The sequence below is a fragment of the Anser cygnoides genome, chromosome 7 (assembly GCF_040182565.1).
Source record: "Anser cygnoides isolate HZ-2024a breed goose chromosome 7, Taihu_goose_T2T_genome, whole genome shotgun sequence".
Lineage (NCBI taxonomy): Eukaryota > Metazoa > Chordata > Aves > Anseriformes > Anatidae > Anser > Anser cygnoides.
The window spans coordinates 2,899,313-2,923,093 of NC_089879.1; the positions used below are offsets into that span (position 1 = coordinate 2,899,313).

The window sequence follows — 23,781 nt, forward strand, 5'->3', positions numbered from 1 at the left end:
AATAATGCCGACATTTATGCTTTGATTCTGTAATTTTACCTTTGTAGAGAGGCCCTTCTTCCCATATACAACCTCACTGAGGCCAGGAGGTTGTTCCTATTAATCAAATCTAGACTTGCAGGGGTAATAATAAATGAGGAAGGTACAAAGGGACTCAATTTAGAAGTGTAACAGCAGTCACGGTGCCAAACACCTCTTCGCCTGCTTTCTCAGGTACAGTCAGTTTTTCCTTCTCCTTCTCTTATAATTAATCAAGTGCCCTGATTTGCTTGTTCACTCCTGTTTAAAGATGTTTTATGCCCCATTTTCTTTCCACTTCACACAGTGCTGCGGCACACCGAGCGCATCCCTAACACATGCATAGATCAGCTACCTCTGAAAAAGGTTGGTTTTTTTTGAGAACGAACCTACAGAGATATTCCAAAAGTAGAAACATCTTACAGCACGTCCTGTTTTGTACATCATCTGATTAGATCTAGCATCCAGGGGCTCAGGTTTACACTATAAGCACAAAATACTTAGGACACGAAAACATGGAAAGAGTGCAAGCTGCAAGTGTGCTCCCCGGTACTCCTCCTTAAGGGAACATCCAAAAAGCAGAAGGAAAGTACCAGTGAGCAAAAGAATGGATGGATTCCCTAATGACAGAATAACTATCTAAACAAGAATGTATAGATACAGCTTAAAATAATTTAGGTTTAGCTGGTAATTCAATAAAAGAGAGGGAATTTGAGTGAGGTTGTAAAAGGCACTATTATGATGTCATTTCAGTTAATTTAGATGGAGGGATAATGAATGCTTTATTACAGCCGATCAGCCTCCCTGCACATCATCATGCTTTGCATGCTTGAGCTTCTGCTGCTCTGGGAGACAAATTTACTGTGCATATATGAGGCAGACTACTCTTATCTTGTCAGACTGCCTATGAAACAACAGACCTAGACCTTGAAATCCCAGTGCAAAATCCAAACCTGAGCAAATGCTCACTAAGGCATGAATAGCAATGTCTTCTTTTAAAGAGCAATCACTTCAAATACCTTCACCTTAGTTTTCAGCTTCTCAGTTGCAAAGCACAGTTAAGTTTTAAACAACTTTTCACTCACGTGTGAGTTAAAACTTGTGCTTTAATATACCCCTACAAGCACTTTTTCCTTAGCATCACATACAGTATGTGATACTCCAATGACTGTGACCCTGGAACAAAGAAAATACATAATATGAAGGTACGTATTACGTAGATATGAGTCAAAATCATTGAAAAATGTCAGCATGGAGGTATCTGACCTCCTTGCGTCTCCCGCCAATCTTCTCCCTCTCCAAATTCTCTTTCTTTTCTTGTGCTGGTATTACTCTTCATCCTTTTTCACACCCCCAAACTTAACAACTGCCCAGGCCCCATCAAGGCTTCCAAAATTCCTTTTATTTTACACTTCTGTATATAACAGTTCCTCTGGCCAGCCTACTTCTCTCTTACTTTTTTTTTTTAACAGCATGTTAAAAAGATTCCTCGCACTATATTCTTTCTAATTCATCAGGCTAAAGAGCAGTCAAAATGTGGAGGGGAAAAAAAAAAAAAAAGAAACACAAACCTTGATCATTTGCTTTCTTTTGAATTACAATTCCTGGGCTGACTATGATAATAGCCCAGAGTAATCCCAAAGAAGACTTGCTACTAAATACTTACATTAGCATAATCTTCTCATAATGTCTACTTCACACCAGCACAGGTGCACCGTGTCGCTTTATTAACCTATTTTCTAATAAATATTTCAGAAACAGTTTTAGCATATTATCTATAATCACTGACACCTCTTCCCTAATTTATATTCAGTGCTGCGTGTCCTCTAAAACAATGGGGGCAGACGGATGAAAAATAACTGCAAGTCGCAAAATTCTGAAGGACGAATTTGTGGTCTGACTACCAACGGTAGACACCGTGTAACACTCACGATGTATTTTTTTTTTTTTTTTTTTTTACAAACCACCTTTTCACTACAGTTATCTCACACGTTAAGATCAATTTTTGCAAAACAACCCTGTCGGAATAGACAGGCAAAAGTGCTACAGCACCGGACAATCAAACGAGAAATGTTAACAGAAATAATTCAAAATAAAGTTTGAATTTAAATTCTATTCAAATATCCTTGTAGGCGTACTTTGCCTACCCAGAAGCGTGATGGATCTGCGCCGAGAACACAGTCCACCTCAAATACCTGCTGAAATGACGGGACTTCCAGCAAGAAAAGCATCCTTAGCGTGAGGATGGGCACGAGCAGAGGTAGCAGAAACCCATCGTGAAGACGAAGACGGGGCCGTGCGGCCACACCAGGACGTCCCACACCTCTGAACCAAAAGGAGCCCACGACCAGCACCTCTCTGTTCCTCAGTGTGCCCCAGGCCTGTGCCAACGCTAAAATCGAAGAGCACCAAGGCAACGCCCAGCCAGATGTGTGTCACCTGAAGGTGCCCCTGAAGGCCCCTGGCCAAGCGGAGCAGGTTGCTCCGTGCCGTGCCCAGTCTATTTGGATATCTATTTCCGAGCTTGGGGACTACAGGACCTCTCTGGACAACCTCTGCCAGGGCCCGACCACCCTCACCATCCTCATTTCTCAGTCCCCGCTCTGAAGGGCAGGGTGTGATTCCTGGAGGAGTGCAGGAAAGAAGGAACTCAAGGCTTCTTTCCCAAAAGCACCAGTAAAGGTTGTCTCCTGAAATTCTAAGATTTAACTCCAGCCACAGGTATAACCTCATGTACTAAATCTCACCTCCTAGGGATTTTTATGACGGAGTAATAAAAGCTCAGAAATGGTGTTTTCTAATGGAAATGCTACAAGACAATTTAATTTAAGAGTTTTTAGCTAAGGCTACAATACCGGGAAGCCAGCGTCCACTGCGAGCAGACAGCATCAGCGCTCCTCTTCCCAAAAGTTAATATTCTAAAGAAAGATGACTTACTGAATCCAAAATGACTATTTTATTACGATACCTGGCAAAATTGCAATAGATCTTATAGTTTAAAAGAAAGGTAATTTGTTGCAGTCCTGCTAGAAGAAATCTGCAGTCGCCTTAGCCATTAAACAAGCAGTTTTCATTTTAATGCACTGCCCAATAAAAGGCAAAAAGTCTTTGCTACGGAACACTTCTCACAACCTGCCCTGGCCGAGTTTATCTGCTGAAAGCATCACTTCCAAGCAGCTGTGCAACCACAGAGGGGAGCTGCGAGGGGTCCCAGGCACTTGCCCAGGCTGCCGGCCAGGATTCGGCTAGGTTTTGCAGGGGTAAAATCAATAAACCCACAGATTATTTTTTTCCCTATCACATTGTTGTTGTTTTTTTTTTTTAAAGAAGAATTTGGTCTGGAAAGAGAAATAATTTTAAAAAGGGAATACACTCATGTGAAGTGTGAGAAAGGACACTGGGTAAATTTTCCTGCAAAGGGTGAATGTCCCATGAATTTGGAAAAAAAATTTCAAATACATGACGGTGTCTCACGGTTTGCAACAAGGGAACCTCTCTCATTTCCTGCTGACAGCACTGTCCTTTGTTACTTAGGCATTCCTACAGGTACCTTGAATACAGATTAAGGCTACTTTGGGTAATCATGGATAAATCAATAGAATTGATTTGCTACATTTCAAATTCTTTGACATTTTCATCAATCGTGCAATCAATTGTTTAGACAATTGCAGCTGGCTAAATAAATCTAATACAGCTTGGAAAACAATCCTATTTTTTTTTCCTGTGGATATTTAATTACTTTATCAAAGTCCATCAGAGAATAGAAATGAGGAAAAAGAAAGGAATCTGCAGACCAAGGTGTGCAAAGGTGAGTTCAGCACCACATCAGTGCTGCTGGGGTCATAAAACAGGTGTGCCCCACTCAGTTTGCTGGAAAGGCCTTTTTGCTTCGTACAGCATCCTAAATGTAAAGTTAATCATGGTGCCTGATGGCAAAAATCTTGCATTGAAGGTAAAAAGAATTTAGCTTTTAGGCCTACGCCTTACCTTTACTTTTCTAGTCTAACTACCAAGAATCACGACCAAGAGAGCCAACTTTCACAAAATCAGGACCTCCTTCCTCCCCGCCCCACGTGGTTAAAACACAATCTTCTTGTAAGAGATGGGAACGATGTGCCTGCAGTGCCTGCTCTGCTTTGCTATTCCAAGGACACTTAGGTTGCTGGCAGCCTCGTGAAGGGATCACTGATGCCAGAAACGTATGGGGGAAAAAAAAAAAACACCTTCCCGGAGCTTTAGGTAAGCCTGCGTTTGATCCAAAGCGTTGCTCCCAAATTTTGCTGCGACACAAAACATTTCGGGAAGGCAGCGGGGTATGCGAAGAAGGAGCGAAGCGAGACGGGAACAGCGCTCGCATCCCGAGCAGCCTACTGCTCGCGTAGCCCAGCTATTAACCTCTGGACAAGATCAGTGGTTTGCTATTCTTCTAATTTCTCTTGCAGGCTCCTGTCTGCTGCTGCTGTAGCAAGGAGACACGACTGGAATGGAAGCTTTGATACGATCCTTCGATACCTTCAGCACAGCGCCCACCAGGGCCCGTCCCACCGGCGGTGCTCAGCAGATTTGGGGCTCACGCGGGAGGCGTCAGTCTGCCCGCAGGCACCAGGTCATGCACAGAAACCGTCACGGGGGATACAGAAGTCAGGGTTAATAGTAAAAAGGGGCAGTTACGGCCAACAGTGCTGCTGCAAATTTAAGGGAGGGGCAGGGCTCCAGTGGGAAGGATCTTGCGGAGGCAAGGTGCAGGCAGAGGCAGAGAGAAGGACGAGAGAAAAACCTTTACCCAAAGGCAAACACAACGGGAGGGTGCACGTGGCTGGCAGGGGGAGAGGACAGCTACTCTGGAGCATCCATCTGGCTGCTGGCTTTGTCGGTGGTGGTTGTTAGGGGATTTATTTTCTTAATTTTTAATTTTACATGGCGACTACTTACTCCCAGGTCAGTAAGGAAAGGGTTTTCGCTTCCTGCCCAGGGTTCACATCGGAGCTGAGCCTTGCTGCAATTAGCTGCCCCGGGTGATCAGTCCCGAGCAGCCCCACAAGGTTCCTCTCATACGTAACATTTTTTCTGTTCTGGTACATCCCTTATTTTGGGGAAGCCCAGAGACGCTGATTGCCTCTGACTGCCTTCAGCCTTCATTTCATCCTTACGAGGCACGTGCTTTCTCCAGTTTAGAAGGGCTAAATAATGCCGCAGATAAAAACGAACCATCTTATAACAAACGGCAGTGGAAAGGAACAATCAAACCCATTTTTGTTCGCTCCCCTAACACGCGTGCCACACACGAGGAGAGCTCCAGGGCAGCAGAGGGGCAGTTCGGATGCCGTGAGCAGGCGCTTCCGCAGGGAAGCAACGTGCTCTGCTGCAACGTGGCTGAAGCGCGAGGTCTTCGGACGTGTTCAGGGCTCCGGAGGACCTGGCCCTCCCTGTGCCACGCCAGCCCTCCCCAAACTCCTCCCTGCAATTTTACAGCTGGCAAGTAGTTGCTGCCTGGTAAAGTCAACACCTCCGAGGCAAATGCAATTAGGGTCACAAAAAAAAAAGAAGAAAAAAATGGCCAAGTGCATCAATGAGAAAGTTTCTGCTGAAATTGTCAAATTGGACTAAGTTGTGAAATATAGTTGTGGCTATACGTGCCACTGAGTACGGCTGTACCCCTAAGAGTACAGCCAGAGGTACCTGTTTTCTACTAAAGACTCTTCCCTGCCTCCACACCAAGGATGGAGACCGAAGCTACAAAGTACCACTAAAGCATCGCCCGCTCGCTAGAGAAGACCTACTAATAGGACAATAATATGGCCTTCAAATGGGACACTGGTAATTATTTTAATGCCCTGGCTGCAGGAGTCTTCCAGCTAGATCCTCCAGCATGAAATCTGCTCCTTTACCACTTCTTTCATGCAATACTTTATTTTCTTTTTCACTGTTAATCTGAGGAAGCTCTTCAAGATACAAAAATACGCTATATATGGGTAAGATATTTTTAAACCTACAGGAAACTATCTGGCTTTTGAAATATATATAGTACCTTGGAAACCCTTTCTTAGTACACCGTAAGGCTGAACTTTTATTTCTGACAGATGAGTTCGTAAGTCTGCGTAATGACTGCAAGGAGCGGCTGCAGTATGTTGAGTCTTCATCTCCACGACAGCCGAGCCATATAAAAGTTTGGTTTGACCCAGAGAGATAAGCGTGCCCCCAGTACTAAGGCAGGTCTATTCACTTTGTCCAAAATACAGCACTTTGGGTTTGGAAATGACCCTAATTTGGAAAGTTCCTGACTGCAAGCAGAGCGGAGCACTGTGAATCCCCTGGCGCAAGGGGTGTGAGGATCGGGGCTGTGTGGCTCCGAGCCTTGCAAGGACAGGACAGACGGCCAACCACGTCCCAAAACCAGTGCCACGGGGATGATTTTCCTGGACTGGGTCAAAATATAGTTGGGCAAAAGGCTCGCATAACATTTATGCGCCATTTATGCTCCTTTTATGCTCTCCTCTGGCCTGAACTGCATATTTTGTCTATCTCTAGACATATAATTTATAATGCCAATGGCACTGAAGCTGAGCAGCTTCTTTGTGAGTAGCCTGTAATTATTTTATGGGCTCAGATGGGTGACAGGAACAAAGCGAGAAAAAATCTATACCAGCCCCAGTGCTGGGAGTTTTTCCCTCCTCAAAAAAAAAACAAAAACATTGAAGATGTTTCTTTTAAGGCGAAGGTGGCACAGGTAGCAACATATAGTAACACCTAAAGCTGTCAATCTTATCCAGCTTAATATTATATAATGGAAGAGTGTATCACTTTGCTGTTGAAAACCATGACATGTACTTGACGTAGTTAATTGGAGGAGTCGGGTACTGCTGTTATCCAGCAGCCTTTCCCCTTGCCCAGGAGCACGGCTCCGTCCCACAGACCACAACGGACGCACCCAGGGGCAGGCAGAAGCTGCCTGCCCCAGCCAGAAGGCAGCACCTGATTCATGGGAACACCACAAATGTCACCAAACCGGAGCGCACTGCTCAGCCTGAAGAAGAGGAGGCTCAGTGGGATCCCATCCACGTCCATAACTACCCGAAGGGAGGGCGCTAAGAGGACGGACCCAGGCTCCTCTCAGCGGCACCCAGGGCCAGGCCCAGAGGCCTCGGGCCCAAGCTGGAGCCCCGGGGGCTGCCCCTGGCCCCCAGCAGCACGTCTGTGCCCCACAGGCTGCCCAGAGAGGGGCTGGGGGCTCCTCCTGGAGAGCTTCAAACCCACTGGGACCTGGGGCTGGGCACCCTGCTGGGGGGGCCCTGCTGGAGCAGGGGGGAACCAGAGGGACCTGAGCTCCGTGCCTGTTTCAGCCAGGCTACGGTTCTGTGAAGTCTCGTGCCAGGACATCTGTACGACAAATTCACTCAAAGCCAATACACAACTTGTTTTCTCCCTCCACTGCACCGAGGTTTAAGCAATAATGTACGTCTAAAGTCATACACCACCAGCTCGAGGCCCACGACACAGTCTTTGAGCATCCCGAACTTGCAGCAATTATACCTACGGAGCGTAGGATGGGCTAGGACTCAGGAAGAGACAGCGACATGCCCCGTGAGGATGAAGGCTTGTTCGGATGCAGACGGATTTTCCCGACGCCCAGTAATGAAGCCGCTGTTGCAGCACCGCTCAGGCGCCAGCACCAATAAGCCAGAAGCGAGCCGAGCGGCACGCCGCGACTGGCAATGGGAGCCTCCTGACAGAGAGGGATGCTGGCCTTACAGCGATTCATGAAGGACAGGAAAATGCTGCTTTTAGAAAGGATATTGATGCTCACCCAGATGAGACTTGCCAGCATGTCCACGTCCATCTGCAGCAGACATTATGGGAAGGCTGGCAAAGGCGAGAAGCTATATAGGCCAGCACCAAACAACTACGGTATTTGTCAAAGGTTTATGTAAGGTAAGAAGCACAGTTTTCTGGACTTTTTCCATATCCTAGCAGACAAATTAAAGCCAGAACGGCATGCAGTTTGTTCAGATTTTACATATTTTCAGCTCTAACGTCAGTAGCACACAAACTGTGATCGCTGAAAATGGATACCCAAAAGATATTAAAAGTGGCTGCAAGTGGCACGCAAAGCTCTGACAGAATTTATCGTGCCTTCAATCAAAAGTTTTAGCATCATAGCATCAGCACAAAAGCCTGCACTAAGGGTTCGGTTTTGCTCACTGCGACAGCCAGGAAGATGTGGGAAGGCCTGCTGAAGATTTAGGGGATGTTAAAATTGAACGTGTGCTATTTCTGTTTTCCTCATGTCCCCCAGGTCCCTGGTAGATAACAGTATTTTAAAAGAAAACATGTAACAAGTTTTTTATACATTATTGCTAAAATGACTTCAATACTATTTTCTACAAATGCCAACTCTGAGATAAAGATTCATTTTCCCTGTATTTTCGGAGCCTTTTCCTTTTTCTCTAGCTTCATTGGAAAGAATAACACCCCCTCCCCTGCTATTTGGGCCATGTAATTCAAATTTTACTGGGAGAAAAAATGAAAAGGTTTTTATGATCTTTTTTTAGATATACCTACCTTAATATTTAATCTGCTCTATCGCAGTTGTGAAATTCTCTCTTTAGGCATACTTAAAAGTTATACATTTCCTATCACCCGTGCAACGTAAGTAAGGGTGAAAATGAGCCTCACAAAAAGCGATTTAGTTCCCTACATAAGAAAGCATGAGCTGAGGATACCATTCAAGTGCTGTTCCTATAATGGGGAATAGATTCACTTATGTGGCGTTCACTCCGATTTGTAATTTACTATGAAATTGCAATATCTTTATTCCCAAGCCGTCATTAAATGTTTAAGAATCTAATGCCAGCAAAAGGGGAGAAATAAAGGCTTCTGAAGGTTCTCCTGCGATGGCAACTCTGAAAGCGTTGACATTTTCATCAGGAATAACCCAGCTCCCTTTAGTAATGCCGCTCGCAGCGGAGGCCAGAAGCCCCATTCAGCCCTGCCCTTCGCCACCTGCCAAAGCCAAGGACCAAACCCCAAATTCAGGGCTGCCCCTCGTCCCTGCACCAGCACCCCTGTGGGGTCACGATGCTGCCTGAGGGTCAAGCACCATGGGACAAGCTGCTGTCCCCAAAGCTGGGCACCCCACACCATCCTTCCAGAAGGGTGCCGCATAGGGTTCCCATCACCAAGCGCCAGGCGGTGGTGCTACTGCTGCCCTGCAGGATGCGCCTTCCTGGGCATTTGAACTATTTTACCGGCTCTTGTAAAACATCTCAAGTTTTTCTTTTAAATAACAAGGAAAGAACGATAACAACCAGACTAACAGCATTCGTCACCCCGAGGGAAGGAAAAGCAAAATTCATTAGGAGATGTTATACCCTGTAACATGCTACGGATAGGTTCTGAATATTTTCACGATTCTGTGCTGCTCTGCAGGCCTTGGCATGCCACCTACATCCCTTCTGTACAAAAAGAAAACACGTATTGAGTCACAAAATAAACAGAGCTGAAGAATTTCCCCCAAACCTCAGCAGGATTTCGAACTGCCACCTACCTGCCAAACATTTCTCATTTCATTACAACATACTACCAACTGCTGAAGATGCTTTTGCACCTCCATTAAAACACTACGGTACAGCTCCGATACAAATAATTATCGATTATTTTCTCCGTGCCACAGTTGGATAATTTAATTGTGCAGACACACAAAGAAGAAAGAACAACGCAGAGTCCAAATTAACCCTACACACATTATTTCTGCAGGAGAATGTCTTAATTGCAATTACGCATTCAAAGACCAACACAACACTTTGTTCTTAATTTGTATGTCGTATAATGAATAGGTTTTAAATTAGTCAAAAAAAGTAAATATTAGACTGTGACAAATCATAATTACTGCATGATCACAGCTGTATAAATTAACTTCTGCTAAGAAGTTTTCAGTTGTGGTAAACAGACTTTTTTTTAAGTCAATTTGTACAGCTCAGTAATTTGGGGGCTCGTCTTCTCTCATTCGAAATTACTTAAAAACACATTTATAGGGTCAGGCCCAGAGAAAAGTGGCTCTGGAAAACGTAAGAACATTGTAGCATGTTGCTTTGCCTAAATTAACGTGAAACGTGCTGGGAACAGCACTGTGCCAGCACAGTTTCTGATGCGCAAGCTGCCAGCTCCGAGACAGGCCCTTCCCCAGGCACTGTGCGGGGTGGGATCCAGGCACAGCAACTCCACAGCACGAGATGAAATCTCACGCTGAATTTCACTGGACTAAGAGCTGTCTGCGATAAAGATGCCGAGAAGGGCAACTCATCATACAAGGGCAAATTAAATGAGCACAGACAGGCGATGAAGATAGATATTGAGCAAAATCAGAATATGGGATGTCTGGTATGACTCCTGGTAGGCCACCATAGCGTACATTATAACTCCTCCTTACGGTGTGAGTTAACATCTGCCCATCTAGGCGACTCGAAGACACCACAGCAGAAGGAAACTGTGGCAGAACAGTTGGTTAATTCACTCCAGGCATTGCTTTTTTTCCTCTCATGCAACACTGATCTGTTATTTAAGTGAGATAGGATCACTGTATATACCTGTTATAATGGTCAAAACCTTGATGGGGGGGTAAAAAGGGTGCCTGCAAGTCCCAAGGCGTTGCTGGGGCAGCAGGTGTCACAGCAGCGTGGGGACAGGGACCCAGCAGCACAGATCAGTTTGGGCTGCCGGCCTCAGCCAGCGAGGGCACCTGGCTGCTCTGGAGATAATGAGGTGCTGCATTTCTTTCAATTACAAAACCTTTTGTGCCCATCCCGTTACATACGTCAGAAGATGTTGCCAAGAAGCAAAGGACTTTGTCTCCGAAGACTTGCCCCGTGTGCTGTGCAAGTCGTATTTCTGACTCCCCTACCCAATAAAGACAACCTGCCCTCAGGCGGATTCTGCAAATCACACAAACAGGCACGATCTGTGTTAATCTAGGAGCAGGGAAGAGTAGGTACGATGATGTACAAATGCAAGACAAGGTATTTGTATCTTCTGTTTGGTGTTAGAGAACAACTAAAGCTTCCCCTTCACTCATGTGGAACTGCAGAGGTAATCTTGCCGCTGCCTCTGCCAGGCCCAGCAAGCTCATTTCCTCAGCCTACGAGGAGTTTCACCACCCAAACGAACACGATCGATCCGGGTGAGAAGCACATCAGTGCTTGCCTACTCCTTCCCCAGCCGAATTCAATATCTCCTCCTTTTATTTAACGGGGAGTCAATAGGGACATCTCCGCACGTGTCCCAGGCACGACCGCTTGGCTCGGCAGCCCCAGGGCTGGGAGGCACACGCGTGGAGCTCCCGAGGGACGGGGAGGAAGGCCCAAAGCCTGGTGGGCCTGGGCTGAAATGTTTGTGGGTGCTGGCAGGGCAGTGAGGCTCTGCTAAGGGTGCCTTCATTTCTGTGGGGCCTGCAGGGGAAGTCTTAGGGTCAGGGCTCAGTCTGCATGGGGCTCCTCGCGTGGCTCTCCCACCAGCACCTGGGGTCCATTTCTGAAGGCAAACACGGGGCAAAAACCTTGCAAACTATTGGTGGTTTGCAAGTATATTTTTTACTTGAGACAGCTCTTACAGTGCATTTGAAGGAAGCTTTATCTAAACTGAAGGTAAAAGCAATAAAGGCAAAGCTGAAAAGCGGGGTGAGAAGCAGAGATCTGAAGAAATAAAACCACACCCGTAGGCCCCTCCCCAGATAACATGCTATCCAAAAACACGGGACTCTTGAGAGCCACCCTCCTCCTCCTCCCAGCTGCCCCCGTAGCACAGCAAGTGCTACACATAAGGAGTGCCTTCATTACGACAAAGAAACTGTTTTTAGATAAAAAACACCTAGATTATAAACATGTGAAGCAATCACATCAACACCTACCTGCTCTGAATAGACAATTTCTTACCACACTTGCACTCCTGTGTGCACGTACGGTATGGCTCTACGAGAAACCACATCGAAATTGGAAAACCAGCCTTAAAGCCACAGAGATTGACTTGGATAAAAGAACTGAAGAAGCCTGACTACATAACATTTATTTCAAATTAATTTTCTGCCATCCAGCTACAATCGTTCATTTTTCCCTATGAACAGGATCTAATAAGACCTAATAGGTAATAAATCAGATTCCTAGTTTAGGGCATTAAGAAACTGCAGTGAAACGTTCTGCTAGACCAGCAAGGTCTACGGCACTCTGTTCCACAACAGTTGGGGCATTAAAGAGCCTTAAATAAGCAGGCTGTCCCTCTTCAGCTCTGACCACTCCCGTGGCTTCAAAATTTCAGAAGGAGAAATCATTCTTTATGGCAAACTCCGTAGCTGCAAGCAAAGCAATTTAAAAATCACTTTAGGAGAGCAGTTCCTACGTACGGCTTCTGTTACAGATCACTCGGCTTCGGCATTTCCAAAACGCGCAGTTTAAATAACACAAATGGGTTATCAAATTATCGTGATGTAAACAGATAGAGAAGTTGCTCCCAATCAACACATCCATTACAAACCAGCAACAAAACAGGATTATTTACTCAGCATCTATTCATTCCTGTTAATTTGGCACAGCGTTATGAGAACTGAGGCTTTACATGCAGCACACTCCGACCTTCAGGATAACGTGGTAACGCCGTACGTGTTGCCTGAGCCATTTTCTTGTACAGGGGAGGTGAAATAACCACGCGACAACATCGCAGTCACTCAGCTCTCGTGTCAAAGCACATCCACCTCAGTGGTTCACCACAGCACGCTGTGGCCACCTCCACCAAACCAACCTTCTTGGCTCCCAGCATCTGAGATGTACAGAACCAACCTTCCTCTTCTGGCTTGATCCAACGGGGTAATGACACACCAAGACGTTTTTTGGGAGCATCTTGGAGGTGCCAACCTCTAGCACAAAGATGGGAATCCAGAAGGACCATCTAGGTGAGACTTCACAGAAGTACGTAACTCCACGGGTCGTTTGGGGTGAATGTTTGTCTATGCTGCGCTCGAAACCTAAGCACCGCATTGACCTTCCTTAGTTTTGGATACAATTCTGAATTATTTTTCCAACTTATGCGCTGAGGACGGGAACTGTGCTATTTCGATTAGAGTTATGGGTTAACGTTCATATAGCAAATGTTCTAGTTATCGAAATGGAGCAGAACGTTTCATGTGAAAATAATATACGATTTGAATTCTGGTCTTCACTGCTGGTTATTCACTGCATGAGCACAGGCAAATTACTTAATCCCTCTATGAATCAACTCAAACATCTGTAAGGTCAACATAACGCAGATGATCTTCCCCAGATGCTCTGAGATTCCTATAAAAATAACGCCACTTAATATTATTGCCGCTACATAAAACTGACGCTATCCATCTTGCTTTATGGCAAGCAAGACATCTTTGACAACGGCACCCCTTTAGCAAAAGTGAGCTGAACAAGTTGGTGAAGTTTCATTTCCACACAATGCCAAACTGTTTGGGCAACAAATCCCAAATGCAGTTTCTCAGATTAAAATGTAGTAACAGCAGTAGGTGTGTACACTTACAGATGAGATGATATTGAACCAGCTTGCCAACGACATGTGTGTTGCAATTTGATTACGTGGTGATTTTCCACCACGGCTAGCTCGCAGGAGAGTAAAATTTTAAGGTAAGCTAAAATCATCAAAACAAAATCACCAGCAAATACTGCAATGGTGTTTATTTTCACATAATTTGCTGAGATACCTTGAAAGAAATGCTGTTGCATATCACCACGTTCTCTGCTGCTCACCTACGTGCTGAGGAATGGAAGTGCTCACGGACCTGCCAAGGAAACACCTCTCGCCCCGCAGCGCAAGTCCTCACCGCAGACCACAACCCCGCTCCCCTTCGTGAACGCACTGCACAGAAAGACACAACACTTTCTTCCCTGGGATTTACCGCTGCTATGTTTAAAATCTCTTACTTTCATGTCGATATAAACCAGAGAAATTTAGAAAAATACTGGCACTGAGTTACTGACATAAGAGAACAAAATACCTAAAAGCTGAAATTACCCACTCGCACCATCTTACTCATAAATTTGTTAAATTAGCTTAAAATAAACTTTAAACACAAACATTGAATACACTCACAGCTTTAAAAAACTAAAACTAGAAATAATACAAGTCAAATGATTTGATTAGGCACAGTAGTTTTTATCTCGCTACCAGATTTAGATCCGGATCAGCCCCTTGCAGGGGTACAAGGTATGGGATTCAGGAGCTACTGGGGTTACTGAGCCGGCAGAGCACTGCCGGACAGCCCCTTGCTGTCTATCAAAGGGCAAGAAAGAGAACGTTTTTCCCCTTTCCAATGATATCTGGAGTCCTACATTGTGTACAAACTCCCTGTGCTCTTTTTGAAAAGCCGGACTTGAATTTCCTCTTTCTTTTTATTATAGGAACTGTCTTGACTAAGACATAAACAACCCCAATACCCAGGGCAGGCACTTCTCCCTTAGATCAGTGGGAAGGAGTTGCACGTTTTGTGACTCCCTCCAGACCTTCTCGGTGCCTCGCAGACCCTCAGCCCTGCATCCCCCAGTAGCAGACGGCACTCTGAGGGCCAGGCAATTTATGACTCAGGGAGAGAAGGAAACATTAAGGGAACCGCTTTGTAAGCTGACAATGGCCAAAGCGATTGCTTACTGCGGTCAAGGAGAGCTGAAGGTACTGCAGGACACCTGGAAGCCAGGGCCCGCTTCTGGATGAACTGCACAACAGACTTGCAAAAAGTGTCATTTTCGTAAACAGGAACTTTTAATTACCCTGTCATTTACAGATCAGTTGGTAGGATAAGAGCACCTCACAAATGCGTGTTTCAGTGGTAGGTGTGTGCAACCATCAGCAAAGATTAATCAGCTGAGAAGTTAGCAGGACATAGTCTTGCTTTTTTTTTTGTATTTCACAACTTAAAAAAAAGGGGGGCTGGGGTGGATAAAAAACAGCATTATAAAGTTAGTGATTAGTGAAGTTAATTTACAGATGGAACGAGGCAGAGGGGCACTCCTGGTGTGTGCACCCAGTGCACGTGGTGCACAGAAGCAGCTCCGGGAGGACCTGCTGCATGCCTCGTGCCATGGACATGCTCATCACCAGCACAAGTGGCTGCTCCCCAAGGCTGATGGATGACAGTAAATATCAGGATTGAATTTTTTTGTTTGTTTGTTTACTCCAGTGAAATTTCTAAGAGGATTTGCATAGAGGAGTTTAGATCTATGACAAGTATCAAACCCAAAATGCATTTAAATGGTTGTGAGCACTGATGTTGTCCTGGTAACGCAACATCACAGTGTTCCGATGGACAAATTTCACAGAGAAAAGAGTTTTCGAAGGAAAGATGAAGTCCTTGCCCTCTGCTCTTACCAGAGCTGATGGTGCCCAGTACCAGAGAGCCCCTCCTGCTGCTGCTGCACCCCCAGCCCGAGGAACTTGCTAACTAACGCGCTGAATTCAGACAAGCACCAGGAGAGAGTAGCACGAGATAAAACCTTCACATGGTGATTTTCTCTAAGCATATGAAAACATTTACACCTTATTTTTTTTTAATCTTAGAAAAGGCTTTTAGGGATTGCTCTTTCCTCAGCCTAAGACTCTTAATAGATTCTGCAGCACCTCCAAACCCACCGCTTGCTCTGTAAGATGTCTTAGGGTACTTGCACACGGGGTTATTCACTGCAGGGAAAGAATACCATTAGTAATAAATAGCACTGGGACACGGGCAAAAAAAAAACCTGCTTCATTATCACTGCGATTTCATTTAATAACACAAACGGGAAGTACTGGGTGGTAATTCTTTCAGTGCGTGTCCGTCACCCTCTCTAACCCATGCCATCCGAGGGAAGACTGCTGCCTTTGCTGCCTTTACAGCCCCAGCAACCCCTCCGGCTGTCGGAGGATTTGGACTGGGAGCAGGGCACGTTTACCTCCTCCTTGTCCCGGTGAACCCTGCTACTTACCAGGTGGAACAGCACAAGCCCCACGTTAAATCAAGGCAACTGTTATATTTCATCTGTCAGGCTCGTGCAGGTAGGGTTCCTGTGTCAGAACAAGAGAACAACTTCCACAAAAACACCTACGCAAAAGGGATTGGATATTTTACAGGAGGGAGAGCAGCATGCTCCAGTGCAAACCTCCACGCAGGGTATGGTGAAAGTTTACATATTTAAATCCTGGATAAGGCCAAAACAGAGGAGTCGATGCTATCAGGGGAGTAAAAAAAAAAAAAAACAAAAAAAAAACATGTGCCTCAAATGCAGAAGCACTTTTGCCACAGCCTTCAGCAGGGTAATTTTTTCCCCTAACTTCCCAAGCAAACGAATTATCAGTTCACATTGCAGCTGTTACAAGTTATAAGGGAAATTAATGCAACAGCCTAACTGAAGTGAGTCTAATGAATGAAATGTTATTTATTTTTTCCCCCATGGACTCCTATGTCCACACAAAGAGTTCTGTAAAGATAATACCTAGAAACTGATCAAAAACAAACAAAAATCTATTTAACAACTCTGCTTCCTTTCAGAGATGTAATTCAGCTCTGAATGTTGTTTTTATTTTTTTTAAAAGATGCAATATAGAAGGATCTGGTGCAAGTTTGTCACTGGCACTACTCTACTATTCTCCCACGTCCTTTCGTTCTGTGCAGTTTCTGTCCACAAATAATTACAGTGAAATCCCGACCAACTTGAACTAATGAAACAAAATCTTGCAAGTTACAAGTGCCCAATGTCTGAAACTCACAGTAACGTCACTGCGATGCACGCTGTAGGACCACAACGTGGTGCGTGGTGTGCATGTTCATACAAGTGATCCTCAGACTCTGTCTATTTTCCCATTTCTTATTAGCAGCTCTGATGTTGGAAGTTAAAATACATTTTATAAGCCAGATGAATAAATCACATATGCCAGCATAAATTTTTCATGATTTCTTCATAAATTCCTCATTTCTTGTTGTCAGTTGTCTTGGCAGAAACTAAAATATATGAAGCTGTAAAAACAGCCCTCTAATTAAGACAACTGTCTCCTTCCACTAATAGTTGGCAGCAGACATGCCATGCATCACCCCGTGTGCACACCGCAGTGAAGTGGCCTTCTGCGAATTCAGAGAACTGAAACAAATGTGCATCACCTTCGTCTAGGTGGTTATCAGCTGAGCCACTCTCTCCGCGACACCTACTCCATCTCGGGGTTTACATTTAGTGCTTGTTTCCCACGTAGAAATTCATATTCATTACAAACCGCTTTGTTTCACTTAGGCGCTGATGGAGATTTTCAACTTCTTTGATAAAAAGACATGAGTTTACTATTTTTTTTCTTACAAGATCAGAGAGAGTAACTTCAGACAGGACAAATGAAGAAATGGGTGAAGAAACTGAGTCCTTGGCCTGTAGGAGAACCTACGTTAGAGCTGAGCCCACACTCCCCAAGGGGAACCAAGCCCCTGTTCCCCTCCTTGGCAATCCCGATGCAACAAAACACAGCCGTGCTGGGAGAATGACCTACGGAGGTTTGCTCTGCATACCCAACAGTGCCAGCTGAAGGAACGCCAAGCTCAGCACACATTTATATCGTTCCACTGCTACACTTAACACTCCAGCACTGAATTTGGCAAGGAGCAACACCAGCAATCCCTCCACACACCTCTGATCAGCATTGACCTGAAAAAGTACAGGCGCTTCTTGGCACCACCTCCAACGGTCGGACAACCTGGGAAGGATGACGAATAACTCCTAACTCCTACAAACAAATACGTAAATTAAAATATCTGTTGAAAGCAGTGAAAATTACAGGTTTAGGTAGGTTAGGAAAACTCAATGGCTAAAAAGTAATCACTTCTGGGGTACAGGGGCTGAATGCGTGTGGTAGACCTTAAAGTGCGTGACCCTGAATGAAGTGAGGGAAGTAAACCCCCGTATGAATGCATATATTAGGTTCTAAGTAGCTGATATCTCTCAGAGAGGAATATTTTCCTTAAAACAAAATAAAAACATTTCCTAGATAAAGTATGACTGAGGTGTTTGCAGAAGCAGCGCACTGCAAAACATAGTGTGACAAATGAAAAAGCATTCGGTGCTCAAGAAGAGTTTATACAAAACGCTCTTGGTTTGGTCACTCGGCAATTTTAATTTGATTTTTAAAAACTAAACATGTTTGCTGGGTGAAAAGGTGCAAAACAGTCCAGCAAGAAGAACATGAGAAAACAGCATGGCAGGGAGAGTGAGTATTGCAAATGCGTTGTAGTATCGCGCCTCCTTCCAAAATCTCACCGACAAAAACATGCAACTAAAATTCATTCCAGAAACGTTTTTGTTTGGATATCTTTGTAAGTCAATTGTCAGAAAACTATCAACTATCTTCTTCTATATCTTACTTTCTCAATCCTGTATTTTTGTTTTGCCTTGCGTACTTGCAGACATGACTGGGCTTGCAAAAGGCAAACCGCAAAGTAATAAATTTTATCAAAGCCAAACACAGAAGGGAACTGAACAGCGATTACTGAATGAATACCTGAAGCCTCGGAGGGAACGTTTCAGCATTAAGAAATGAGTAGTGTCATAAAGGTAAATAATTTTAAAGTTCCCTATTAATACAGGATCACCTGTTATTCCAACAAAGCCACTCCAGTTTGACTGCTATAAATAAATAAGTAAATATTTTCAGACATACCCTGAGAACAACACAACAGTGGGTTTTGAGGCTCCGTTGACTCGCCACCTGCAGCAGATCAGCAGAAAGCTTCTCCTTGCCCGTGTGTCCCTACATTACTCTCACTTCACCTCGATCCCAAGTTTCCTACCAGCCGCTGGCCACAAACTCACTTTGCTACATCGGCGTGGATGTGAGGAGAGCCCGGGAAAGAGCAGCAACGCCTGCAGGCTCCGGCAGGAGCGGGCAGCCCCAGTTATGCCCCATGCCTGAGGAACTGTAGGACCTCTGGAGGGAAAACTCGTGTTAGGCTCTGCCTCCTCCTATTAACACCTCCTGTTTCCCACCCTGCCCAACCACAGCACCTGTGAGCACCGAGGCTGCAGCGTAATTGCTCTCAGCCTGCCAGCTGCAGCTCTTCCCAGTGATATCCCCTCCGGCCACGAGGCTGCAGGAGACGTGCTGCTAACAGGGCACAGCTGGTACCAGGGCCCTGTGTGATGCACCCGCTGTGACCAGGGCGGCAGCTGGGGACACGAACCACCTTTGTGATAGATGTGCTACCCCCACGTTACACGCGGTTTAGGGATACGGGACCAAGGCTGGGATACACGGAGCAGGCTCACCCCCGCCAGCATCCCACCCGAGGCCACGCTGCCCATCGCGTGGAGCCCTAAGGCAGCAGCACCCTCGGCTCTGGGTCCGGGAGGCCAGCATGAGCCACAGAACAAGCCACGGCACGGGGTGCACAGCCAGACACCAGCCCGATGCCAGCTGCTGAAGGACAGACGGCACCTGAGCCAGCATAAGGCCTGCCAATACAAATTGAGCCGTCAGAAAAAAGAGCAAATTTAAGCAGGCAGATGATTCCGTTCCAAGTCAGCACTTCACTTACACAGGTGCGGGGTTTTTCACCCCGTGGTGGTAGCTCTACCAGGCACAGGCAGGCCGTGGAGGAAGAGAGAAAGGCGTTGGGTCTGGCTGCGGGCAGGCAGAGGGGGAAACCTCTCCCATACCCAGCAGGGCAAAAATCTGAAAAGCTGGCAGGTGAAGGCTGCTGGCACAGCAAAAGGAAGGCAATTCTTGCATGTGCTGACACCTTTAGCAGCTCAACAGACGCTGGATGAATGTACGCAGATATATTTAAAGAAGGAAAATGTTTTTATTTAATATTTTTTTAAATTATTGTTTTGAAGACCCCAAAAGAAAAAAGATCTTGTTAGATTAACTTTGGTGGCTTGCTCAGCCATTCGAAGAACTGGAGCTGTACAGAAGTACTTGAGAGTTTGTGGGAGGGCCAGAATGATTATTTCCTAAAACAAATGATTCTGTGTATTCATTACCTTTATTTTAAGGGTGCTCTAACTGTGGTACATGTTCAAAACTAACGAATTCACCTTATCGCTCCAACACGACCGTGCCAAGAACTGCCCAAACGTCACTGTCACGGGCTGCAGCAGCGCCTGCTTAACTCTGACTCCAAACCTTACGCTGAAAAAAGAGAAAGATCTGTCCAGAAGGGCCTGCCGTGCCCTCAGGAGGTGGACAAGAGACTCCTCAGTCCTCCCAGGCAGTGGTACCAACTTTCATGCCGGTGGCAGCCAGTGATCTGGCGCTTCTCTTCTCTCTAAATACACTTTCAACACTTCTTGTCTTACGATCGTACAGTCCGTTGTGTCAGAGCATGAACAGTTCTTCATTTTTTCAGCCCTGGTTGTTATTCCACTGGCTGTGTTTTCTCCTACTCGAACCGTCACAGCCTGTGTTCTGGAATACAATTCCACATTCCGCAGATGAAATACTTGTGATCCTAAAACTTAATAACCGTACAAAGGGCCTCGTTGTCTTCTTGCACTTGGAGGCTGCTGCTCGCTGAAGCCAAAGAGCTCCATAACTGTCAGTCTTTAGAAAGACAAAAAGCCAGGAGAGGAACATGTTGCCAAGGGAAAAGCAAACAGAGGTCTAGGCGTATTTTACAAAAGCGTACTAAATCCGTAATTGTGCCAGTCAGTATTCTTGTAAATTATATTGAAAATTCTTGCAGTAAAGGAACTGGGATTTGAAGCGATGCAGTAAAATTATCACCAATACTCCACTCTTATTTTTGTTTTTGTACAGCTCTGTTCTCCTTAAAATGGCTAACATTGAAAGGAGATGGAGATACAGTAGAAACGGTTATTCTTTTTCCCCTTGGCCACTCCAGCGCGGGGTGGCTGCGGGCAGCGGCCCTTTGGCTCTGCCAGGTAAGGAACCAGGCCCGAAGGGCCCAGCTCTGTTTGCTGTGTCAGTCCTAAAAGGCACGACCCAGGCAAAAAGTCCCCTCGATGCCTCTCCAGGTCTGATAACCCCAGGTATGCTTTTGCTCCAGACCTGCAGAGCCAGCCGTGCTGACCCAGCAGGTGAAGGACGAACTTCTCCGACAGCCCTCCAATTCCCTGGCTCCCTCACCCCTCGGGCTCAAAGCCTCCCGACCTCCTACACCCCCGGCAGGAAACGCGCTTCTTGCGATTCTTCACACTGGCATCAGAGCTTTCGCTGTTTGCCAATAACTCTTCTTCCTGTATCTCAAAGCAGCGATTAATGAAAACGGCCAAAAAGACGACCTGGGCTGTTGAGGGAACTGATTTGCCGACGGAAAGTAGATCGATAGGAATCAACGTGCTAAAGTATTTCCTGGGATGTCTGCACTTCTTGCCTGGAAGAAGGGAAAGGGGCGCTAATTTCTGTAATTTCTGTAGTTCTGACACTCCTTTTGTAAAAAAAGAAAATAGAATTACAGTGCGGGACTATTGATTTTGCTGGAAAAGTAAATAAAACATTTTCTGAAGTGTGACCGACCAGCCAAAAGGCCATCCTCCCTCCCACCCCCGCTGCTGTCCCTTTCCCGTGCCGAGAACAACGAAGCCCCACGGTGAGGGGCAGAGGCAGGGAACTCACAGCCCAGCTTCAAACAAACTGCAAACTTCATTACAAGTAATGGCCAAGAGAAGCATTTAAGCCTGAACTTGCATTTATAAGACAGAAATAAACATTCTTTGTTACTTCTGAAGACCAAAAGTCGTGCTGGTGTTTTTGTTTTGTTTTGTTGGGTGTTTTTTTTTGAACACTGAAAGAGGAAAGGATTAATAAACCTCACCTGCGACAAAGCAGCACACATTTCACTCACCAGGTATTTTAAAATGTGTAATGGTATTAACCTGAACGAGGCTGACATGGAAAAATAACAACTTTAAGTGAAAATTGCTACACCTTCAGTTTTAAAAATAGGCATCACATGACGCTAGCTTCTACCCTGACCAGAAGCGGAGAGCTGCTGACACGCTTTGGGATTTAACACCTTCAGCTTCGTTTGGTTACCCACTTCGTGACGTTGCTTTCACAAGAACCCAGCATCACACGTTCATGACCATGCCATGCGCTGTGTGCCAAAAAATAAAGGGGCTTTGTACCTGATAGGCGATGCGGACAGCATTTCCCTGTTTAATTGTGCATGGCTCATCGATCCAGCAGCTGACCCGTTGGGGCGCCCGAGCTGAAGCTGATAACGGAGCCGGCACACCGAGGTGGGTGCAGGTGTCCTTGTGTAGAGGCAGCACACGTGGTGCTGTCGGCAGTGCCTTCCCCCTGCCCGAAGGACGGCAGCTGGGAGCCATGCTCATGGCACCACCAGCAGGTCTCTGCAGCAGCGAGCACGGGGTGGCCTCGGGGATGGAGCCCGCCGCTGCCCGGCGAGTGTGCAAGGACAGCACCCGTGGCGAAGCCATACGCACCCTCCTCGGCGGACGGCCAGCCTAAGGAACTGGGACGAGAGGACGAGGTGCTGCCGAGCTCCAGGCCAGCTCCATCCAAAGTAATCCTCCGCCAGCCCCAACCATCCCTGCCCAAGCCCGGCGGGAGCAGCAGCAGCAGCAGCAGCGGGACACTCCCGTCATCTGTGCTCCCGCCACCCAAGGACACCGTGACAATTTTCTCAGCCTTGATTTTTGCCGCGCTTATCACCGACGCTTAACTTTTCCCATGGGAACCTAGATCGTGCCGTATTGCAACCATTCTGTCTTGGAGATGTTAACAAACAAACAAAAAAGACGATTTTATAGCCTGTGTTAAAATACCACTTGGGCTTGCAACGTACAGGGCACAAAAGGTAGAAAACAGCAAAGTTCGGGTTAACAGGCAGGCACTATAAATGACACCTGCACGAGCACAACCCGATGGGTTTCCCTTGGCGCAGACCGGCTGCAGCTCTCACCGAGCTCTGGGTGCAACACTCCCCAGCTCTGTTTGGCCCCTCTTGCTCCTCACATACTCGGAAATTCAATAGTGGTGATAACACGCGATGCACTTGTAGTGCAAACGCTGCTGGGATGCTCCTGCAGCCCCAGAGTTCAGAGTATCTCCCCGCCTAATCCCACCGTTTAAAAATAATTTATTTTTAAGTATGTTTTTTGTTTTGCTGTGTTTCTTTTTTTGTTTGTTTTTCTGCTCAAAGAGTGATTCAAATCCTTTGTGTGCTCCCAAGGAACTTGGTGATGCAGGGACAGAGACCGCTCCGGCACCAAGGCTGAACAGGAGCAGCCGGACAGAGCAGGGTAACGCCGTGAGGAGCATGGCCCCAGGGCTTCATGAAATGAGAAGGGAATATCCATATGCAGCTTCATTGCAAACCCTCGTGGTGGTACAATAACGTGCATTCGAAGGTTCACGATCTCACCTCCCCCAGCTTCACCTACAGCTAAAACCTAAAACTAAAATTAAAGGAACTCTTCCACTGAAGGATCCGAATTAAATGAAATCTGCCAGGGGGTTCTTTTACTCCTGAAACCAGACCAAAAAAGTATGTAATGAAATATTATTATCCACTATTCAGTGCAGCACATATTGAATTCTTCTTGAACTGAACCATTTGATAACTAAAGCCATCATGAAAACCAAACCGATAAATGTATTGTTTGGTAGAATATGCTTATGAGTACAATTATCAGGAAGAATTTTAATGTCAAACCCAGTTTAGAATCTGGGAAGGACATAATATACAAATCATTCTTTTGCATTTGAAATTAATTTGGCAGCACTTCTTCAGATCTCAATTAGACTCTT

At 45.9% G+C, this 23,781-nt stretch overlaps 1 protein-coding gene across 4 annotated transcripts in view; it reads right to left on the minus strand.

The window, feature by feature from the left end:
- Nucleotides 1-23,781, minus strand: part of DOCK1 (dedicator of cytokinesis 1) — a 281,505-nt gene that overhangs the window by 85,891 nt on the left and 171,833 nt on the right. The window contains exon 31 of one of the 4 annotated variants that reach the window (XM_048057490.2): nt 19,888-20,586. The exons of the other annotated variants lie outside the window; for them this stretch is intronic. Within the exon in view, the coding sequence (XP_047913447.2) occupies nt 20,502-20,586 (85 nt within the window). The 3' untranslated portion in view covers nt 19,888-20,501. Of the gene's footprint in view, nt 1-19,887; nt 20,587-23,781 lie in introns of those variants that run through there. 4 annotated transcript variants of the gene reach the window in all.